General features: G+C 47.9%; 1 protein-coding gene across 3 annotated transcripts in view; it reads left to right on the forward strand.

The window, feature by feature from the left end:
- Nucleotides 1-21,020, forward strand: part of LOC139387435 (histone-lysine N-methyltransferase 2C-like) — a 151,819-nt gene that overhangs the window by 51,677 nt on the left and 79,122 nt on the right. For all 3 annotated transcript variants that reach the window (XM_071133608.1, XM_071133609.1, XM_071133610.1), the window contains exons 7-11: nt 4,110-4,272; nt 7,745-7,916; nt 8,329-8,443; nt 12,151-12,326; nt 12,447-12,859. In XM_071133608.1, coding sequence (XP_070989709.1) covers nt 4,110-4,272; nt 7,745-7,916; nt 8,329-8,443; nt 12,151-12,326; nt 12,447-12,859 — 1,039 coding nt within the window. The remainder of the gene's footprint in view (nt 1-4,109; nt 4,273-7,744; nt 7,917-8,328; nt 8,444-12,150; nt 12,327-12,446; nt 12,860-21,020) is intronic.

Raw genomic sequence — 21,020 nt, forward strand, 5'->3', positions numbered from 1 at the left:
ATTGCTCTATGTAATACTCTATGTTTCTTGATTTTTTTTGGTTGCCCACTTTGTCAATGAAGTAATCATTAAAATAATTGGCAACATCAAATTGTTCTGATTCGATGGAATTTGTCTTTCTGCCCATAATTTCATTTAAACAACTCAAGTTTTTGTCCCATCAATCTTTATATCGTTGATCTTGGCTTCATAATACAGTTTCTTCTTCTTATTGTTGAGTTTAGTCACATCTCCTAATTTGCAGTAAGTCAGCCAGTCAGATGCGCAGCCCCTCCTTTTGCCCCATCTCTTTCAACCATTCAGTTTATCAATTCCTCATCAATCCATGGAGCCTTAACTGTCAGTTTCTTAACAGGTGCATGTTTATCAATAATTGGAAGAAGCAATTTCTTAAATTCATCAAGTGCAGCGTCTGGATGCTCCTCATTAATCACATCAGACTAACAAATATTTTAACATCATCCACATAGGAGTCACAGTAAAATCTTATACACTATTTTAGGCCCAGCTGTTGGAACTTTGGCTTTCCTGGATCTAGCCACTATATTGTGATCACTGCATCCAATGGGTACGGATACAGCTTTAGAACAAAGTTCTACAGTATTAGTAAAAATATGATTGATCTTGTTCCTGTAGTGTTTGTAAACACCCTGGTAGGTTGATTAATAACCTGAACCAGATTACAGGCACTAGGCACTGGTTACAGTAAGAAGCTTCCTCTTGAGCGGACACCTTGATGAAAACCAGTCAAGATTCCCCATGAAAGTAGACCTCTCTTTTTACATCACATACACCGTCAAGCATTTCGCACATATTGTTTAGATATTGACTGTTATTACTTGGTGGCCTACACTACCGGTCAAAAGTTTTAGAACACATTTCTTTATTTGGACTATTTTCTACTTTGTAGAATAATAGTGAAGACATCAAAACTGTGAAATAACACATGGAATCTTGTAGTAACCAAAAAAGTGTTATATTTTATATTTGAAATTCTTCAAATAGCCAACCTTTGCCTTGATGACAGCTTTGCACACGCTTGGTATTCTCTCAACCAGCTTCACCTGGAATGATTTTCCAACAGTCTTGAACCAGTTCCAACACATGGAACATATATGGCTACATATGAAGCAATTCCCACAATAGGGCTATTTTCTGTATACCTTGTCACAACACAACTGATTGGCTCAAACACATTAAGAAAGAAATTCCACAAATTAACTTTTAAGAAGGCACACTTGTTAATTGAAATGCATTGCTGGTAACTACCTCATGAAGCTGGTTGAGAGAATGCCAACCGTGTGCAAAGCTGTCAAGGCAAAGGGTGGCTATTTGAAGAATCTTACATATAAATTATATTTAGATTTGTTGAACACTTTTTTTGGGTGCTACATTATTCCATATGTGTTTTTCATAGTTTTGATGTCTTCACTATTATTGTACAATGTAGAATATAGTAAAAATAAAGAAAAACCCTTGAATGAGTAGGTGTGTCCAAACTTTTGACCGGGGCGGCAAGTAGCCGAGTGGTTTGAGTGTTGGACTAGTAACCGAAAGGTTGCAAGATCGAATCCCCGAGCTGACAAGGTAAAAATCTGTCGTTCTGCCCCTGAACAAGGCAGTTAACCCACTGTTCCTAGGCCGTCATTGAAAATAATAATTTGTTCTTAACTGACTTGCCTAGTTAAATAAAGGTAAAATTTAAAAAAAATAATTAATTAAATATATCAACATCCGAAAAGAAAAGGCTTTAGATGTGCCAAGTGAATCTGCAACCACAACACTTCAATAACACTTGACATAAGATCTTCTCTCAGCATTACAGGGATATGGCTCTGAATATATACAGCAACACCTCCCCCACAAGCATTTCTGTCTCTTCTATAGGTTTTAAATCAATGAATGTTATCTGATGCAGCAAGTTATTGATTTCATGAATTTTATTTCTAAGGATACATATATTAATGTGCGCTATTTTCAGGCCTTTCCTGGGTAGCTTATCAGAGACAGACATAACACTGAAAAGAGCAGACAAAGCAAGAGAAAGAAATATACATTCAGCAGTCCATTAATAAATTGGTGTGTGTGCATGTGCGTGCTGCGGGTCTGAAGCTACAAACCCATAGGCTTGGCTCTCATCCCTACCAGGCTTCTGGGAGAGAGGGTGGACAATGAGCCTGTCATAGTGGATGGAAGCAATGTCCCCACGCGCTCTAGCAGCTTTCATGGCTGGGATCAGTTCTTTACTCTTCTGGCGCACAGCTTCAGGATAGTCCTCGTTGAGGAAGATATACAGTTGAAGTCGGAAGTTTACATACACCTTAGCAAAATACATTTAAACTCAGTTTTTCACAATTTCTGACATTTAATCCTAGTAAAAAATTCCCTGTCTTAGGTCAGTTAGGATCACCACTTTATTTTAAGAATGTGAAATGTCAGAATAATAGAAGAGAGAATGATTTATTTGAGCTTTTATTTCTTTCATCATGTTCCCAGTGGGTCAGAAGTTTACAAACACTCAATTAGTATTTGGTAGCATTGCCTTTAAATTGTTTAACTTGGGTCAAACGTTTTGGGTAGCCTTCCACAAGCTTCCCACTATAAGTTGGGTGAATTTTGGCCCATTCCTCCTGACAGAGCTGGTGTAACTGAGTCAGGTTTGTAGGCCTCCTTGCTCGCACACACTTTTTCTGTTCTGCCCACAAATTTTCTATAGGATTGAGGTCAGGGCTTTGTGAGGGCCACTCCAATACCTTGACTTTTTTGTCCTTAAGCTATTTTGCCACAACACTTTGGAAGTGTGCTGAGGGTCATTGTCCATTTGGAAGACCCATTTGCGCCCAAGCTTTAACTTCCTGACTGATGTCTTGAGATGTCGCTTCAATATATCCACATACATTTTCTGCTTCATGATGCCATCTATTTTGTAAATGGCACGAGCCCTCCTGCAGCAAAGCACCCCCACATTCAGAGGTCTGTAACCACCCGTTCAGAGGTTTGTAACCACCCATTCAGAGGTCTGTAACCACCCATTCAGAGTTCTGTAACCACCCATTCAGAGTTCTGTAACCACCCATTCAGAGTTCTGTAACTACCCATTCAGGGGTCTGTAACCACCCATTCAGGGGTCTGTGAGCTTTGTTGGTGCTAATGCTACAGTAGACACTGTGGTAAGCCACCATGAATCTATACAGCCTTCACTGTTGGGTGGCCTTTTCCTTTTCACAGCTGAGAGAGGAGAGAGCAGCACTGACAGAGACCATCTTTACCAGCCTTCCTGATCATCTCTCTCTCGTCTCTCTCTCGCTCCACCTTCTCACCCCCCTTGTCACCCCCATTAGCAAATCAGCAGCTCCCTTCTCAACTGAATAAAAACATCAGCCCTCCTTGTTTCCTTCATCTGCTCTGGTTAGAAAAGAGTTGAGGAGTGATAACAATATGGTGGAAGCTCATCATTAGGCTGACTTTTACCTGGTCAGTTGGTTCAGGTTAGTGCAGATGAAGGAGAGGAGGCAGGACTGTGTTTGGGGAAGAACTCCTGGGAAAGTCTGAAGAGACCAATACATGTGATATGACACTTTGGGAGAGAAGTGTGAACATCAATGGGCAAATCATGGTGTGACAAATGGAGCAGAATTTAAGTTTTTGATCAAGAAGAACTGAGAGAATGGATGGGTCGTTTCAAGGGAAACGTGTACAGAAAGGGGAACCATAGACTTGCATGAGCAATGTTTTTTGCTACAGAAAATAGTTTACTTTAAAACTCTTATGTTTCCCATTGTAGTAGGGTTTTCATATTGTGTCTATAGGTATGGTAAGAGTCTGGATTATCCTATTATATCAATTGTAATCTGACTCCCGGTTTAGACCAGGTTACTTAACGCGCTTTGTGCTGATGTAAAATAAATGCATATGATTGATTGACTGGCTGACTGACTCCTCTCTGTCCCCCCTCTCTCTAGCACTGTGCATACTGTTAGTCTGACTCCTCTCTGTCCCCCCTCTCTCTAGCACTGTGCATACTGTTAGTCTGACTCCTCTCTGTCCCCCCTCTCTCTAGCACTGTGCATACTGTTAGTCTGACTCCTCTCTGTCCCCCCTCTCTCTAGCACTGTGCATACTGTAAACGCCTTGGAGCCTCCATCAAGTGCTGTGCTGAAGGATGTGCTCGACTGTACCATTACCCCTGCGCGGGGGCGGCTGGGACTTTTCAGGATATCAGGAGTCTCTCCCTCCTCTGTTCAGATCACATAGAACTGGCCATCAGCAGATGTGAGTCCAGCAGCATTAGATATACATCTTCAGTTGAAACATTGCTGTCATAAGTAGGACCCAGAGTTTTTCTGGACCAGGATAAACTCTGGGCCCAGACATTAGCTACTCACAATCTCCATTCCTTAACCAAAAACATTCCATCTGAAATGTGTCCCTTTTCTCTTTTTCTCCCCCCCCCCCCCTCTCCTGCTCTCCCTCCCTCTCCTGCTCTCACCCCTCTCCTGCTCTCCCCCCTCTCCTGCTCCCCCCCCTCTCCTGCTCTCCCCCCTCTCCTGCTCTCCCCCCTCTCCTGCTCTCCCCCCTCTCCTGCTCTCTCCCCCCTCTCCTTCTCTCACCCCTCTCCTGCTCTCCCCCTCTCTCCTGCTCTCCCCCCTCTCCTGCTCTCCCCCCCTCTCCTGCTCTCTCCCCCTCTCCTGCTCTACCCCTCTCTCCTGCTCTCCCCCTCTCTCCTGCTCTCTCCCCCCTCTCCTGCTCTCCCCCTCTCCTGCTCTCCCCCTCTCTCCTGCTCTCTCACCCCTCTCCTGCTCTCTCACCCCTCTCCTGCTCTCCCCCTCTCTCCTGCACTCTCCCTCTCTCCTGCTCTACCCCTCTCTCCTGCTCTCTCCCCCCTCTCCTGCTCTCCCCCTCTTCTGCTCTCCCCACCTCTCCTGCTCTCCCCACCTCTCCTGCCCCCCCCTCCTGCTCTCTCCCCCCTCCTGCTCCCCCCCCTCCTTCTCCCCCCTCCTGCCCCCCCCCCCTCCTGCTTCCCCCCCTCCTGCTCTCTCACCCCTCTCCTGCTCTCCTGCTCTCTCACCCCTCTCCTGCTCTCTCACCCTCTCTTTCTCTCTCACCCCTCTCCTGCTCCCCCCCCTCTCCTGCTCTCTCACCCCTCTCCTGCTCTCTCACCCCTCTCTTGCTCTCTCACCCCTCTCCTGCTCTCTCACCCCTCTCTTGCTCTCTCACCCCTCTCCTGCTCCCCCCTCTCCTGCTCTGTCACCCCTCTCCTGCTCTCCCCCTCTCCTGCTCTCTCCCCCTCTCCTGCTCTCTCCCCCCTCTCCTGCTCTCTCACCCCTCTCCTGCTCTCTCACCCTCTCTTGCTCTCTCACCCCTCTCCTGCTCCCCCCCTCTCCTGCTCTCTCACCCCTCTCCTGCTCTCTCACCCCTCTCTTGCTCTCTGACCCCTCTCCTGCTCCCCCCTCTCCTGCTCTGTCACCCCTCTCCTGCTCTCCCCCTCTCCTGCTCTCTCCCCCTCTCCTGCTCTCTCCCCCCTCTCCTGCTCTCTCCCCCCTCTCCTGCTCTCTCCCCCCTCTCCTGCTCTCTCCCCCCTCTCCTGCTCTCTCACCCCTCTCTTGCTCTGTCACCCCTCTCTTGCTCTGTCACCCCTCTCCTGCTCTCCCCCCTCTCCTGCTCTCTCACCCCTCTCCTGCTCTCCCCCCTCTCCTGCTCTCTCACCCCTCTCCTGCTCTCTCACCCCTCTCCTGCTCTCACCCCTCTCCTGCTCTCTCATCCCTCTTCTGCTCTCTCATCCCTCTCCTGCTCTCTCCCCCCTCTCCTGCTCTGTCACCCCTCTCCTCCTCTCTCCCTCTCTCCTGCTCTCTCCCCCCTCTCCTGCTCTCTCCCCCCTCTCCTGCTCTCCCCCTCTTCTGCTCTCCCCACCTCTCCTGCTCTCCCCACCTCTCCTGCTCTCCCCACCTCTCCTGTTCTCCCCCCCCCTCCTTCTCCCCCCTCCTGCCCCCCCCTCATGCTCTCCCCCCCTCCTGCTCTCTCACCCCTCTCCTGCTCTGTCACCCCTCTCCTGCTCTCTCCCCCCTCTCCTGCTCTCTCCCCTCTCCTGCTCTCCCCCTCTTCTGCTCTCCCCACCTCTCCTGCTCTCCCCACCTCTCCTGCTCTCCCCACCTCTCCTGTTCTCCCCCCCCTCCTTCTCCCCCCTCCTGCCCCCCCCTCATGCTCTCCCCCCTCCTGCTCTCTCACCCCTCTCCTGCTCTCCCCCCCTCTCCTGCTCTCTCACCCCTCTCCTGCTCTCTCACCCTCTCTTGCTCTCTCACCCCTCTCCTGCTCCCCCCCCTCTCCTGCTCTCTCACCCCTCTCCTGCTCTCTCACCCCTCTCTTGCTCTCTCACCCCTCTCCTGCTCCCCCCTCTCCTGCTCTGTCACCCCTCTCCTGCTCTCCCCCTCTCCTGCTCTCTCCCCCTCTCCTGCTCTCTCCCCCCTCTCCTGCTCTCTCCCCCCTCTCCTGCTCTCTCACCCCTCTCCTGCTCTCTCACCCCTCTCTTGCTCTGTCACCCCTCTCTTGCTCTGTCACCCCTCTCCTGCGCTCCCCCCTCTCCTGCTCCTCCCCCCTCTCCTGCTCTCCCCCTCTCCTGCTCTCTCCCCCTCTCCTGCTCTCTCCCCCTCTCCTGCTCTCTCCCCCCTCTCCTGCTCTCTCCCCCCTCTCCTGCTCTCTCCCCCCTCTCCTGCTCTCTCCCCCCTCTCCTGCTCTCTCACCCCTCTCTTGCTCTGTCACCCCTCTCCTGCTCTCTCACCCCTCTCCTGCTCTCTCACCCCTCTCTTGCTCTGTCACCCCTCTCCTGCTCTCTCACCCCTCTCCTGCTCTCCCCCCTCTCCTGCTCTCTCACCCCTCTCCTGCTCTCTCACCCCTCTCCTGCTCTCACCCCTCTCCTGCTCTCTCATCCCTCTTCTGCTCTCTCATCCCTCTCCTGCTCTCTTCCCCCTCTCCTGCTCTGTCACCCCTCTCCTCCTCTCTCCCTCTCTCCTGCTCTCTCCCCCCTCTCCTGCTCTCTCCCCCCTCTCCTGCTCTCCCCCTCTTCTGCTCTCCCCACCTCTTCTGCTCTCCCCACCTCTCCTGCTCTCCCCACCTCTCCTGCTCTCCCCACCTCTCCTGTTCTCTCATGCTCTACCCCTCTCCTGCTCTCTCACCCTCTCCTGCTCTCTCACCCCTCTCCTGCTCTCTCACCCTCTCTTGCTCTCTCACCCCTCTCCTGCTCCCCCCCTCTCCTGCTCTCTCACCCCTCTCCTGCTCTCTCACCCCTCTCTTGCTCTCTCACCCCTCTCCTGCTCCCCCCTCTCCTGCTCTGTCACCCCTCTCCTGCTCTCCCCCTCTCCTGCTCTCTCCCCTCTCCTGCTCTCTCCCCCCTCTCCTGCTCTCTCCCCCCTCTCCTGCTCTCTCACACCTCTCCTGCTCTCTCACCCCTCTCTTGCTCTGTCACCCCTCTCTTGCTCTGTCACCCCTCTCCTGCTCTCCCCCCTCTCCTGCTCTCCCCCCTCTCCTGCTCTCTCACCCCTCTCCTGCTCTCTCACCCCTCTCCTGCTCTCACCCCTCTCCTGCTCTCTCATCCCTCTTCTGCTCTCTCCCCCCTCTCCTGCTTTGTCACCCCTCTCCTCCTCCCCCCCTCTCCTGCTCTCTCCCCCCTCTCCTGCTCTCTCCCCCCTCTCGTGCTCTCTCACCCCTCTCCTGCTCTCTCACCCCTCTCCTGCTCTCCCCCTCCCTCTAGTTCCAGACGACTCTATCTGTGCACTTTGTGACAGCCCCGGGGAGCTCCCTGACCAGCTCTTCTGTACCAGCTGTGGGCAGCACTACCACGGGTCCTGCCTGGACATGGCTGTGACTCCGCTGAGGAGGGCCGGCTGGCAGTGCCCCGAGTGCAAGGTCTGCCAGACTTGCAAGTGAGTCAGCTTTCCACTGCCCCATCCGTCCACCCACATACCTGACCCTGTATTGAGTTGTGTGCGTGTGTGTTGCCGTCATGTGTGTGTTGCCGATTTAGTTTGTGCTACCTCTGGTTTGTGAGTGTGGCACTGTTCTCTAGCCTTTGACCTCAACCAGACCAGTCACTGGTAGCAACTGAGTCTGCGATAAATTGACATCCTCTCTGAAATGCAGATTAGGCTAACACAATGACTCTTTTGCCGTGTGATTTCTCAATATACATTAGTCTTGTAGATAAGGGCACAACCATTTTTAACACAACAGGAGCCTATAGACTACAGAGCCAAGACAAGCCATGTTGATGCTGTCCATCTGTTATGTCAAAGAATACATCTCATTCATACCTCCTCTCCTTTTCCATGTGCGTAGGAACCCGGGTGAGGACGATAAGATGTTGGTGTGTGACATGTGTGACAAAGGCTACCACACCTTCTGCCTGCAGCCGGCCATAGACGACATCCCTACCAACGGATGGAGGTGTCAGGTGGGAGATGTAACGGAAGCTGTGTTGTGTGTGCTGTGTTGTAGGTCTATGGTATGACTACATCATATAGAGATGTTTGTTCTTCTATGGTATGTGAAGTGGACTAAAGGTTTGTCTTCATTTTCTGTGTCAATTTGTAAGAACGTTGGTTTAAAACTCCCACAGTTCCCATTGAGACATTCAGCTGTCGTCTAGGCTACCCGTGTTGGGAATATGACCTTTTTGGTGGTTGTATCTGTGCTTCCTGTGGTAAGGAAATTACTCACACATGCAGCCCTTTAAAGGGTACATTTTAGCCTCAGACCCTGTAGCATTTCAGATAATGCCTGTGTGTGTGAACTGGTGAGTGTGTGTGGACTGGTGGGTGCGTGCGTGTGTGTGTGTGTGGACTGGTGGGTGCGTGCGTGTGTGTGTGTACTGGTGTGTGTGGGTGTACTGGTGGGTGTGTATGTGTGTATTGGTGTGTGTGTACTGGTGGGAGTGTGTGTGTGTGTGTACTGGTGTGTGTACTGGTGTGTGTGTACTGGTGTGTGTGTACTGGTGTGTGTGTACTGGTTTGTTTGTGTGTGTGTGTGTGTGTGTGTGTGTGTGTGTGTGTGTGTGTGTGTGTGTGTGTGTGTGTGTGTGTGTGTGTGTGTGTGTGTGTGTGTGTGTGTGTGTACTGGTGTGTGTACTGGTGTGTGTGTGTGTACTGGTGTGTGTGTGTGTGTGTGTGTGTGTACTGGTGTGTGTGTGTGTACTGGTGTGTGTGTGTATGTACTGGTGTGTGTGTGTATGTACTGGTGTGTGTGTATGTACTGGTGTGTGTGTATGTACTGGTGTGTGTGTGTACTGGTGTGTGGTGTGTGTGTATGTACTGGTGTGTGTGTGTACTGGTGTGTGTGTGTGTGTGTGTGCACTGGTGTGTGTGTATGTACTGATGTGTGTGTGGGTTTGTGTGTATTAGTGGATGTGTGTGTGTACTGGTGTGTGTGTGTATGTACTGGTGTGTGTGTGTGTGTACTGGTGTGTGTGTGTACTGGTGTGTGTGTGTACTGGTGTGTGTGTGTACTGGTGTGTGTGTGTGTGTGTACTGGTGTGTGTATGTGTGTGTGTACTGGTGTGTGTGTGTGTGTGTGTGTGTGTGTGTGTGTGTGTACTGGTGTTTGTATCTGTGCTTCCTGTGGTAAGGAAATGACTCACACATGCAGCCCTTTAAAGGGTACATTTTAGCCTCAGACCCTGTAGCATTTCAGATAATGCCTGTGTGTGTGAACTGGTGAGTGTGTGTGGACTGGTGGGTGCGTGCGTGTGTGTGTGTGTGGACTGGTGGGTGCGTGCGTGTGTGTGTGTACTGGTGTGTGTGGGTGTACTGGTGGGTGTGTATGTGTGTATTGGTGTGTGTGTACTGGTGGGAGTGTGTGTGTGTGTACTGGTGTGTGTACTGGTGTGTGTGTACTGGTGTGTGTGTACTGGTGTGTGTGTACTGGTTTGTTTGTGTGTGTGTGTGTGTGTGTGTGTGTGTGTGTGTGTGTGTGTGTGTGTGTGTGTGTGTGTGTGTGTGTGTGTGTGTGTGTGTGTGTGTGTGTGTGTGTGTGTGTGTGTGTGTGTGTGTGTGTGTGTGTGTGTGTGTGTGTACTGGTGTGTGTACTGGTGTGTGTGTGTGTGTACTGGTGTGTGTGTATGTACTGGTGTGTGTGTGTGTACTGGTGTGTGTGTGTATGTACTGGTGTGTGTGTGTATGTACTGGTGTGTGTGTATGTACTGGTGTGTGTGTATGTACTGGTGTGTGTGTGTACTGGTGTGTGGTGTGTGTGTATGTACTGGTGTGTGTGTGTACTGGTGTGTGTGTGTGTGTGTGTGCACTGGTGTGTGTGTATGTACTGATGTGTGTTTGGGTGTGTGTGTATTAGTGGATGTGTGTGTGTACTGGTGTGTGTGTGTATGTACTGGTGTGTGTGTGTATGTACTGGTGTGTGTGTGTACTGGTGTGTGTGTGTGTACTGGTGTGTGTGTGTACTGGTGTGTGTGTGTGTGTGTGTGTGTGTGTGTGTGTGTGTGTGTGTGTGTGTGTGTGTGTGTGTGTGTGTGTACTGGTGTGTGTACTGGTGTGTGTACTGGTGTGTGTACTGGTGTGTGTGTGTGTACTGGTGTGTGTGTATGTACTGGTGTGTGTGTGTATGTACTGGTGTGTGTGTGTATGTACTGGTGTGTGTGTATGTACTGGTGTGTGGTGTGTGTGTATGTACTGGTGTGTGTGTGTACTGGTGTGTGTGTGTGTGTGTGTGCACTGGTGTGTGTGTATGTACTGATGTGTGTGTGGGTGTGTGTGTATTAGTGGATGTGTGTGTGTACTGGTGTGTGTGTGTATGTACTGGTGTGTGTGTGTATGTACTGGTGTGTGTGTGTGTACTGGTGTGTGTGTGTACTGGTGTGTGTATGTGTGTGTGTACTGGTGTGTGTGTGTGTGTGTGTACTGGTGTGTGTGTGTGTGTGTGTACTGGTGTGTGTGTGTGTGTGTGTGTGTGTGTGTGTGTGTGTGTGTGTGTGTGTGTGTGTGTGTGTGTGTGTGTGTGTGTGTGTGTGTGTGTGTGTGTGTGTGTGTGTGTGTACTGGTGTGTGTGTGTGTGTACTGGTGTGTGTGTGTGTACTGGTGTGTGTGTGTGTGTACTGGTGTGTGTGTGTATGGTGTGTGTGTATGTACTGGTGTGTGTGTATGTACTGGTGTGTGTGTATGTACTGGTGTGTGTGTGTGTGTGTGCACTGGTGTGTGTGTGTGTACTGGTGTGTGTGTGGGTGTGTGTGTGTATTAGTGGATGTGGGTGTGTACTGGTGTGTGTGTGTATGTACTGGTGTGTGTGTGTATGTACTGGTGTGTGTGTGTACTGGTGTGTGTGTGTGTACTGGTGTGTGTACTGGTGTGTGTATGTGTGTGTGTACTGGTGTGTGTGTGTGTGTGTACTGGTGTGTGTGTGTGTGTGTGTGTGTGTGTGTATTGGTGGGTGTGTGTGTTGGTGCGTGGGTGTGTGTGTATTGGTGGGTGTGTGTGTGTATTGGTGGGTGTGTGTGTGTGTGTGTAGTGGGTGTGGGTGTGTACTGGTGGGTGTGTGTGTATTGGTGGGTGTGTGTATTGGTGGGTGTGTGTACTGGTGTGTGTGTGTACTGGTGTGTGTGTGTACTGGTGTGTGTGTGTGTATTAGTGGGTGTGTTTATTGGTGGGTGTGTGTGTGTATTGGTGGGTGTGTGTGTGTGTATTAGTGGGTGTGGGTGTGTACTGGTGGGTGTGCGGTGGGAGAATCAAACCGCATGCGTCGTCATCCCCTGCCTGTGGCCTCTACCCTCTTCCTCTGTTGGGGTAGGTGGCGCACAGTGCCTGTCTCGGCTGCCAATCAGCTGCTGTTGTGGTGGGTTAACATCCTATCAGCTGCAGCGGTGGTGGCGGGTGGGGACCAGGCACCTGCCAGGTGGTGGAACATCCTCACATTCACTCAGTTTCTCCCTCTCTCTCTGAGTCAGCAGCACGGCAGGAACACCTTCCACACAACACAAGCAGCAGCCAACCCTCTCCATCTCTCCTCTCTCCCCCACTCTTGAGGCTGCTGCTTCACGCCCAGGCACTTTAGTTCTGACTGAAGCCTCATCTGAACGTCTTGGAGATGAATGAAAACCATATGATTAAGAATCATTGCTCTAGTTTCCGTTGTGTTTCTATCTCTTTCCTACTCCAGAACTGCAGAGTGTGTATCCAGTGTGGTACAAGGACGAGCGGTCAGTGGCACCACACAAGCCTGCTGTGTGATAGCTGTGTCCAACATCAGGACCCCGCCCTTACCTGTCCACTATGTGCCTGTATCTTGGACCCTGAGCACCAAAAAGACCTGCTCTCCTGCCACAGCTGTAAAAGGTAGACACACACGTCCATTGTTCATTCTGTTGTATATCTCCTGATGGAGTTGTTTTAGCCTCGTCTTTTTCCATGGATGTGTGTTGGAGTCCTACATCTTCATCTGTCCTCTGCTTCTAGATGGCTCCACCTGGAGTGCGAGCGCCAGTCGTCAGGCCAAGCAGACATCCAGCCCAGCCAGGGCTATGTGTGTTCAAGCTGCAGGCCTACTGGATCACCACCACAACAGGCCCCACTGCAGGCAGAGGAGGAGGCGGAGGAGATGGACACAGGAGGCCTAGAGCTGAGCCCACAGGCTGCTATTCAGATGCACACAGAATCAGAAGCGGTTGTTCCAACGCACACAGATCTAGAACCTGGCGCTAAGCAACTGTGGTCTCCTTCTCCAATGCACAACGACCCAGAAACGCAATTACAACCCGTTCCAATGCCCACAAATGCAGAACCAGAGCCTGTCCAAGCCACCAACACTGTCTGTGAGAACGCCCTTGCGGATAGGCAGCCACAGCAGGCTACATCAGACCAGCAGCCTGGTAAGTCTCTCTTTTGTCTGACTGGGTTATTTGTGTCTACTCACAGAGGCAAACTGTGTATTATGGTTACCAAGGTTAGCCATGTGTTTGTTTTCCTGTATCCCCCTTAAGAGCGGTTTGGCAGGTGGACTCACTAGAGCGTGAGGGATTTGTTTGTCGCATGGCTTGGATTATTACTTTAGGATTGTTGAGAGGTGGTATGAAAGGAGAGAGGTGTGGTTTTCTGAGCATCCACGGTCGAGCAGCAGTATCACTGATTAAGTTATAAGTCCCTTGTTGTGTGTAGATGAAGGCAGTTTGGTCTGGATGAAGACCAGAGGGAAGCGTTGCTCTGTCTGCTCTCTCTCTTATTCTCTGCCATGGCTCACATCAGACTGACAGCCATTCATTATCAGGGGCTTGGTTTCTAAAGGCTTCAATAACCAGATGGGCTTCCATTATCACAAGATTAAAGCCATGAAAGCATTGTCTTTGTAATTATTTTGCTGTGAAAAAGCAGCACTTTATAGCCTATTCTTCCGTTGGTTCTCCTGAGGAGATGGAGTTTCTTGTTGCTCTCTGTCCTTGTTTCATAGCATGACCTGGGTGAACAGAACACCTGCCTACTGGTTCGTGTTCAGTAGGGTACAGTACACCACACTGTGGCAAAATGTTTTGCAATGGAAAACAAAAATCTGTGCTGTTAATTAGAAGTACAGGTTAGAAATAGAGGTCGACCGATTATGATTTTTCTATACCTATTATTGGAGGACCAAAAAAAGCCCATACCAATTAATCTGACGATTTTGATATATATTTGTAATAATGAGAATTACATCAATACTGAATAAACAATGAACCCTTTTATTTGAATTTAATATAATACATACACAAAATCTATTTAGTCTCAAATATATAATTAACATGTTCAATTTGGTTTAAATGCAAAAACATGAAGAAAAGTAAGAAAGCTAACGTTTAAGTTCCTTTTTAAAAATATTTTTGATTTATTATTATTTTTTTACCCCTTTTTCTCCCCAATTTCGTAGTATCCAATTGTTTTTAGTAGCTACTATCTTGTCTCATCGCTACAACTCCCGTACGGGCTCGGGAGAGACGAAGGTTGAAAGTCATGCGTCAACCCGATACACAACCAAACCAGCCGCTCTGCTTCTTAACACAGCGCGCATCCAACCCGGAAGCCAGCCGCACCAATGTGTCGGAGGCTACACCGTGCACCTGGCAACCTTGGTTAGCGCGCACTGCGCCCGGCCCGCCACAGGAGTCGCTGGTGCGCGATGAGACAAGGACATCCCTACCGACCAAGCCCTCCCTAACCCGGACGATGCTAGGCCAATTGTGCGTCGCCCCATGGACCTCCCGGTCGCGGCCGGTTACGACAGAGCCTGGGCGCGAACCCAGAGTCTCTGATGGCACAGCTGCCATCCGGGAGGCCCACACGTTTAAGTTCCTTAATCAGAACATGAGAACATATTAAAGCTGGTGGTTCAATATTCCCAGTTCTTCAATATTCCCAGTTAAGAAGTTTTAGTTTGTAGTTATTATAGGAATTATGACAAGTCAACTATTTATCTCTATACCATTTGTATTTCATATACCTTTGACTATTGGATGTTCTTATAGACAATTTAGTATTGCCAGCCTAATCTCGGGAGTTGATAGGCTTGAAGTCATAAACAGCGCTTTGGGTCAAGCATTGCTAAGAGCTGCTCGCTAACGCAGTAAAGTGCTTTTTGAATGAATGCTTACGAGCCTGCTGCTGCCTACCACCACTCAGTCAGACTGCTCTGTCAAATATCAAATCATAGACTTAATTATAATAAACGCACAGAAATACGAGCCTTAAATCATTAATATGGTCAAATCCGGAAACTATCATTTCGAAAACAAAACTTTTATTCTTTCAGTGAAATACGGAACCGTTCCGTATTTTATCTAACGGGTGGCAACCCTAAGTCTAAATATTGTTGTTACATTGCGCAACCTTCAATGTTATGTCATAATTATGTACACTTCTGGCAAATTAATTACGGTCTTTGTTAGGGAGAAACACAGTTCGTTGATGAGCCAGGCGGCCCAAACTGTTGCATATACCCTGACTTTGCGTGCACTGAACGCAAGAGAAGTGACACAATTTCCCTTGTTAATATTGCCTTCTAACATGTATTTATTTGAACTAAATATGCAGGTTTAAAACAATATACTTCTGTGTATTGATTTTAAGAAAGGCATTGATGTTTATGGTTAGGTACATTTGTGAAGCGAATGTGTTTTTTTCTAGAATGCGCTTTTGTTAAATCATCCCCTGTTTGGCAAAGTTGAATTAGGCTGTGATTCAATGATAAATTAACCTCTAGTGACACCCCATCCCGTGAACGGGACCGTTGTCATCATCTGACACGAATTAGCATAACGCAACGGACATAAATATTGCTAGAAAATATTCTTATTCATGAAAATCACAAGTGAAATATATTGAGACACAGCTTAGCCTTTTGTTAATCACCCTGTCATCTCAGATTTTCAAAAATCTGCTTTACAGCCAAAGCTAGACAAGCATTGGTGTAAGTTTATCGATAGCCTAGCATAGCATTTTGTCCAGCTAGCAGCAGGTAACTTGGTCACGGAAATCAGAAAAGCAATCAAATTAAGTAGTTTACCTTTGATGAGCTTCGGATGTTTTGACTCACGAGACTCCCAGTTAGATAGCAAATGTTCCTTTTTTCCAAAAAGATAATTTTTGTAGGCAAAATAGCTCCGTTTGTTCTTCACGTTTGGCTGAGAAATCGCCCTGAAATTGCAGTCACGAAAACGGCAAAAAAGATACCTAATTAGCTCCATAATATCGACAGAAACATGGCAAACGTTGTTTATAATCAATCCTCAAGGTGTTTTTCAAATATTTATTCGATAATATATCCATCGGGACAATGTATTTTTCAAAACATGAGGCACTTCCGGATTGCATTTTTCTCAGGCTTTCGCCTGCAACATCAGTTCTGTTATACTCACAGACAATATTTTTACAGTTTTGGAAACTTCAGAGTGTATTCTATCCTAAGCTGTCAATTATATGCATATTCTAGCATCTTGTCCTGACTTAAATATCCTGTTTACTACGGGAATGTTTTTTTCCCAAAAATGAAAATACTGATTATTTGCAACGCTGGACAAGCTAATTAAACTTGTAATATCATCAACCATGTGTAGTTAACTAGAGATGATGTTAAGATTTATTGTTTTCTATAAGATAAGTTTAATGCTAGCTAGCAACTAACCTTGGCTCATTGCAGCCACAAGGTCCTTTTGATGCTGCACTCGCGTAACAGGTGGTCAACCTGGATTGGATTGCAATGTAATCAGCCATAATCAGCGTCCAAAAAGGCAGATTACCGATTGTTATGAACTTGAAATCGGCCCTAATTAATCGGCCATGCCGATTAATCGGTCGACCTCTAGCTAGAACCTCCCTATTTCACTCCCTTTTAAGAAATATTCTCTATTGAGCACGCCCCTGGCCTATATTCCTCCTCTCTCTGTTATTATACCTTAGCAAGGCTTCTCTTCTCAATAGTTTCCATGGGCAATGCTCACATACGTACTAGTAGCTATGCAGGCTACATCTCTAGCATGAAAGGAGTGACCCTGAACGGAGTGACCCTGCTCTATAGACCCTAGGAGGGGCAGTACATATCCACTCAGGCCTGTGGGGCTGTGAGTGCCTGTGAGTGCTGTAGCAGGTGAATGAGCTGCAGGGTATTACTATGGGACCTAACCTGGATGTCCACCCTCTGTCTAGACTAGACCTGACAAGACACAGGCAGACAGATCAGGAATCTGTGGTGGAGGGAGGGGAGCAGTGCTGATGATGACGGATAACTAGGGCTGGGCAATATGGCCTAAAACTCATATCTTGATTTTTTTTTCTCTCCAAACTTCTGGGCAATTCACAATATATATCTTCATTCATACAGTTAAAGGTAAAATCCACTGCATTTAAAACAGTCAACAATAATGTAATGAATTCAGAGGTTGTGTAATTATACCAATGCTAAATATATTCCTTCCACAACCATAAGACCCTCTAATAATTACATGATTTTAATCATGATCAAAATAGCTTTTTTTTAATCACTGATCTGGCTTTCAGGTCCGTCTATAAAAATGTGCTTTTTGTTACAGATTTAACCAGAACCATGCATAATGTATATGTAGCAGGCATTATAGAAAATGAACACGGGTCTCATAAACCATCTCTCAAGCACAAGCCCACGTGCTAGTGAGTAGCCAGCTAATATTTAAAGTTTAGTTCATTTAGATCTAGGTGTAATTGCACTGTCTCTGAATTCTGCTAACAAGGCAAAACAGTTGAATTGTTATGAATAGACCCTTCTGTCTGTCTCCAACGTCATGATAGCCTGTCCACTTTGTTCAGATGTTGAAATGTAGTGGTCTACCTTATTTCTCAGAATGAGTTGCCAATTCCTTATGTACTTGTTATATGGTTCTTGCAGGTTTATAAAACACACACTAAACAGCTAGTATAGCAGTCTTTATTTGACTAAAATGCTGGTAGCCATATGTGGTATCGTATTGTGAGTGCGACAAACTGACCATTCATTTTCCAGAATGAATGTTCATTCGTTTTAGTAGTGTCTGCTCTGCTCAAAATGTGAGGAGTTGAAACGGTTGGAAAGGTTAACTTCTCTATTACAATAAAGAATGTCTCCATGTGTTGTGGTGTCCATATGACTTCTGTTGGACCAAACCTCAAATGCAAATAGCGAGTTGAAACCGTTTGTCAGAGAGGAAGAAGTGATCTCTCATCTTTGTTGTTGTGATTGGTAGGGGAGGGGCTTGGGAGAAAGAGGCGAAGCGAGATGTTTCACTCTCGCCAAAATCTGTCCAAAATAAGCCATATGCGCTTATTTTGAAACTAAGCTTGTGGCTTGCCTTTGGGACAACTCCCATTGTTAGGGCGGAGCATCTCGTCATTATATACAGATCTCTGGTGTAAATGGGAACGTGCACAGCACAGAAGGAGCGAACAACACCAAAAAGACAAGATGAGAAGGGGACATAAACGCTCGTAAAAACATAAATTGTAATTAATTGAATGAATTCTACATATTGCCCAGCCCTACGGATATCCAGGCAGTAAGACAGTGACGGGTCTGTGCTTCGACATTCGTGGCTGTTTAAAACACCCCTGCTCCTTTCTTTACCACACACTCTCGCGTTCACAGACACACAGAAACACAGACAGGAAAGGGAGCGAACAACTTTGAAATCCTATTTGTATGTGTGGGGGCTCCTGTCCTAAGCAGCAGTGGTGTTGTTTTCTTGTGATGCTGCTGTGTGAGCTGCTGGCTGTGATGGGAGGCTGGTGATTAGGCCTGTGTGATGGGAGGCTGGTGATTAGGCCTGTGTGATGGGAGGCTGGTGATTAGGCCTGTGTGATGGGAGGCTGGTGATTAGGCCTGTGTGATGGGAGGCTGGTGATTAGGCCTGTGTGATGGGAGGCTGGTGATTAGGCCTGTGTGATGGGAGACTGGTGATTAGGCTTGTGTGATGGGAGGCTGGTGATTAGGCTTGTGTGATGGGAGGCTGGTGATTAGGCCTGTGTGATGGGAGACTGGTGATTAGGCCTGTGTGATGGGAGGCTGGTGATTAGGCCTGTGTGATGGGAGGCTGGTGATTAGTCCTGTGTGATGGGAGGCTGGTGATTAGGCATGTGTGATGGGAGGCTGGTGATTAGGCTTGTGTGATGGGAGGCTGGTGATTAGGCCTGTGTGATGGGAGACTGGTGATTAGGCCTGTGTGATGGGAGGCTGGTGATTAGGCATGTGTGATGGGAGGCTGGTGATTAGGCTTGTGTGATGGGAGGCTGGTGATTAGTCCTGTGTGATGGGAGAGGTGATTAGGCTGGTGATGGGAGGCTGGTGATTAGGCCTGGTGTGGCTTGTGTGATGGGAGCCTGGTGATTAGGCCTGTGTGATGGGAGGCTGGTGATTAGGCATGTGTGATGGGAGGCTGGTGATTAGGCTTGTGTGATGGGAGGCTGGTGATTAGTCCTGTGTGATGGGAGGCTGGTGATTAGGCCTGTGTGTTGGGAGGCTGGTGATTAGGCCTGTGTGATGGGAGGCTGGTGATTAGGCATGTGTGATGGGGGGCTGGTGATTAGGCTTGTGTGATGGGAGGCTGGTGATTAGGCCTGTGTGATGGGAGGCTGGTGATTAGGCCTGTGTGATGGGAGGCTGGTGATTAGGCATGTGTGATGGGAGGCTGGTGATTAGGCCTGTGTGATGGGAGGCTGGTGATTAGGCCTGTGTGATGGGAGGCTGGTGATTAGGCCTGTGTGATGGGAGGCTGGTGATTAGGCTTGTGTGATGGGAGGCTGGTGATTAGGCCTGTGTGATGGGAGGCTGGTGATTAGGCCTGTGTGATGGGAGGCTGGTGATTAGGCCTGTGTGATGGGAGGCTGGTGATTAGGCCTGTGTGATGGGAGGCTGGTGATTAGGCCTGTGTGATGGGAGGCTGGTGATTAGGCCTGTGTGATGGGAGGCTGGTGATTAGGCCTGTGTGAGGCCTGTGTGATGGGAGGCTGGTGATTAGGCCTGTGTGGTGATGGGAGGCTGTGTGGCCTGTGTGATGGGAGGCTGGGAGGCTGGTGATTAGGCCTGTGTGATGGGAGGCTGGTGATTGGTGATTAGGCCTGTGTGATGGGAGGCTGGTAGGCCTGTGTGATTGGTGATTAGGCCTGTGTGTTGGGAGGCTGGTGATTAGGCATGTGTGATGGGAGGCTGGTGATTAGGCATGTGTGATGGGAGGCTGGTGATTAGGCATGTGTGATGGGATGCTGGTGATTAGTCCTGTGTGATGGGAGGCTGGTGATTAGGCCTGTGTGATGGGAGACTGGTGATTAGGCCTGTGTGATGGGAGACTGGTGATTAGGCCTATGTGATGGGAGACTGGTGATTAGGCCTGTGTGATAGTAAATAACTTCTTGGGCACTTGGTCTACCAGCCTTTCATCTCTCTATTGATTGGAGGGGAGGGGCCTCCCTCGAGGCCAGAGGCTGAACACCAAGGGTAATATCCCTAAACTATACTTGATGCTTTAGCTCTGAAGTCAGGCGTACTCGATCTGGCCCCTACATCCTCTACTCCACTCACTGCCCCTTCCAGTTTCACACATGTAGAGAGAAACTGTATCGGATCAATATCGTGCCAAATGTATTGTGTGAACACAACATGCATTTTGTATTTGTGTATCATGATCTGTACAAATAAGTACCAATCCACAAATGTAATTCACCAATCCACAAATGTACATCACCAATCCACAAATGTACATCACCAATCCACAAATGTACATCACCAATCCACAAATGTAAATCACCAATCCACAAATGTAATTCACCAATCCACAAATGTAAATCACCAATCCACAAATGTACATCACCAATCCACAAATGTAAATCACCAATCCACAAATGTAATTCACCAATCCACAAATGTAAATCACCAATCCACAAATGTACATCACCAATCCACAAATGTACATCACCAATCCACAAATGTAAATCACAAATGTACATCACCAATCCACAAATGTACATCACCAATCACCATCACCAATCCACAAATGTAAATCACCAATCCACAAATGTACATCACCAATCCACAAATGTAAATCACCAATCCACAAATGTAATTCACCAATCCACAAATGTAAATCACCAATCCACAAATGTACATCACCAATCCACAAATTTAAATCACTATCCACAAATGTAAATTACTATCCACAAATGTAAATTACTATCCACAAATGTAAATCACAATCCACAAATGTACATCACCAATCCACAAATGTAAATCACTATCCACAAATGTAAATCACTATCCACAAATGTAAATCACTAGCCACAAATGTAAATCACTATCCACAAAGGTAAATCACTATCCACAAAGGTAAATCACTATCCACAAATGTAAATCACTATCCACAAATGTAAATCACTATCCACAAATGCAATTCCAAATCAAATCAAAGTTTATTTGTCACGTGTGCCGAATACAACACCTTACAGTGAAATGCTGACTTACAGACTCTAAGTGCAAAAAAGGTATTAGGTGAACAATAGGTAAGTAAAGAA

The sequence above is a fragment of the Oncorhynchus clarkii genome, chromosome 28 (genome assembly GCF_045791955.1).
Source record: "Oncorhynchus clarkii lewisi isolate Uvic-CL-2024 chromosome 28, UVic_Ocla_1.0, whole genome shotgun sequence".
NCBI classification, from domain to species: Eukaryota; Metazoa; Chordata; class Actinopteri; order Salmoniformes; family Salmonidae; genus Oncorhynchus; species Oncorhynchus clarkii.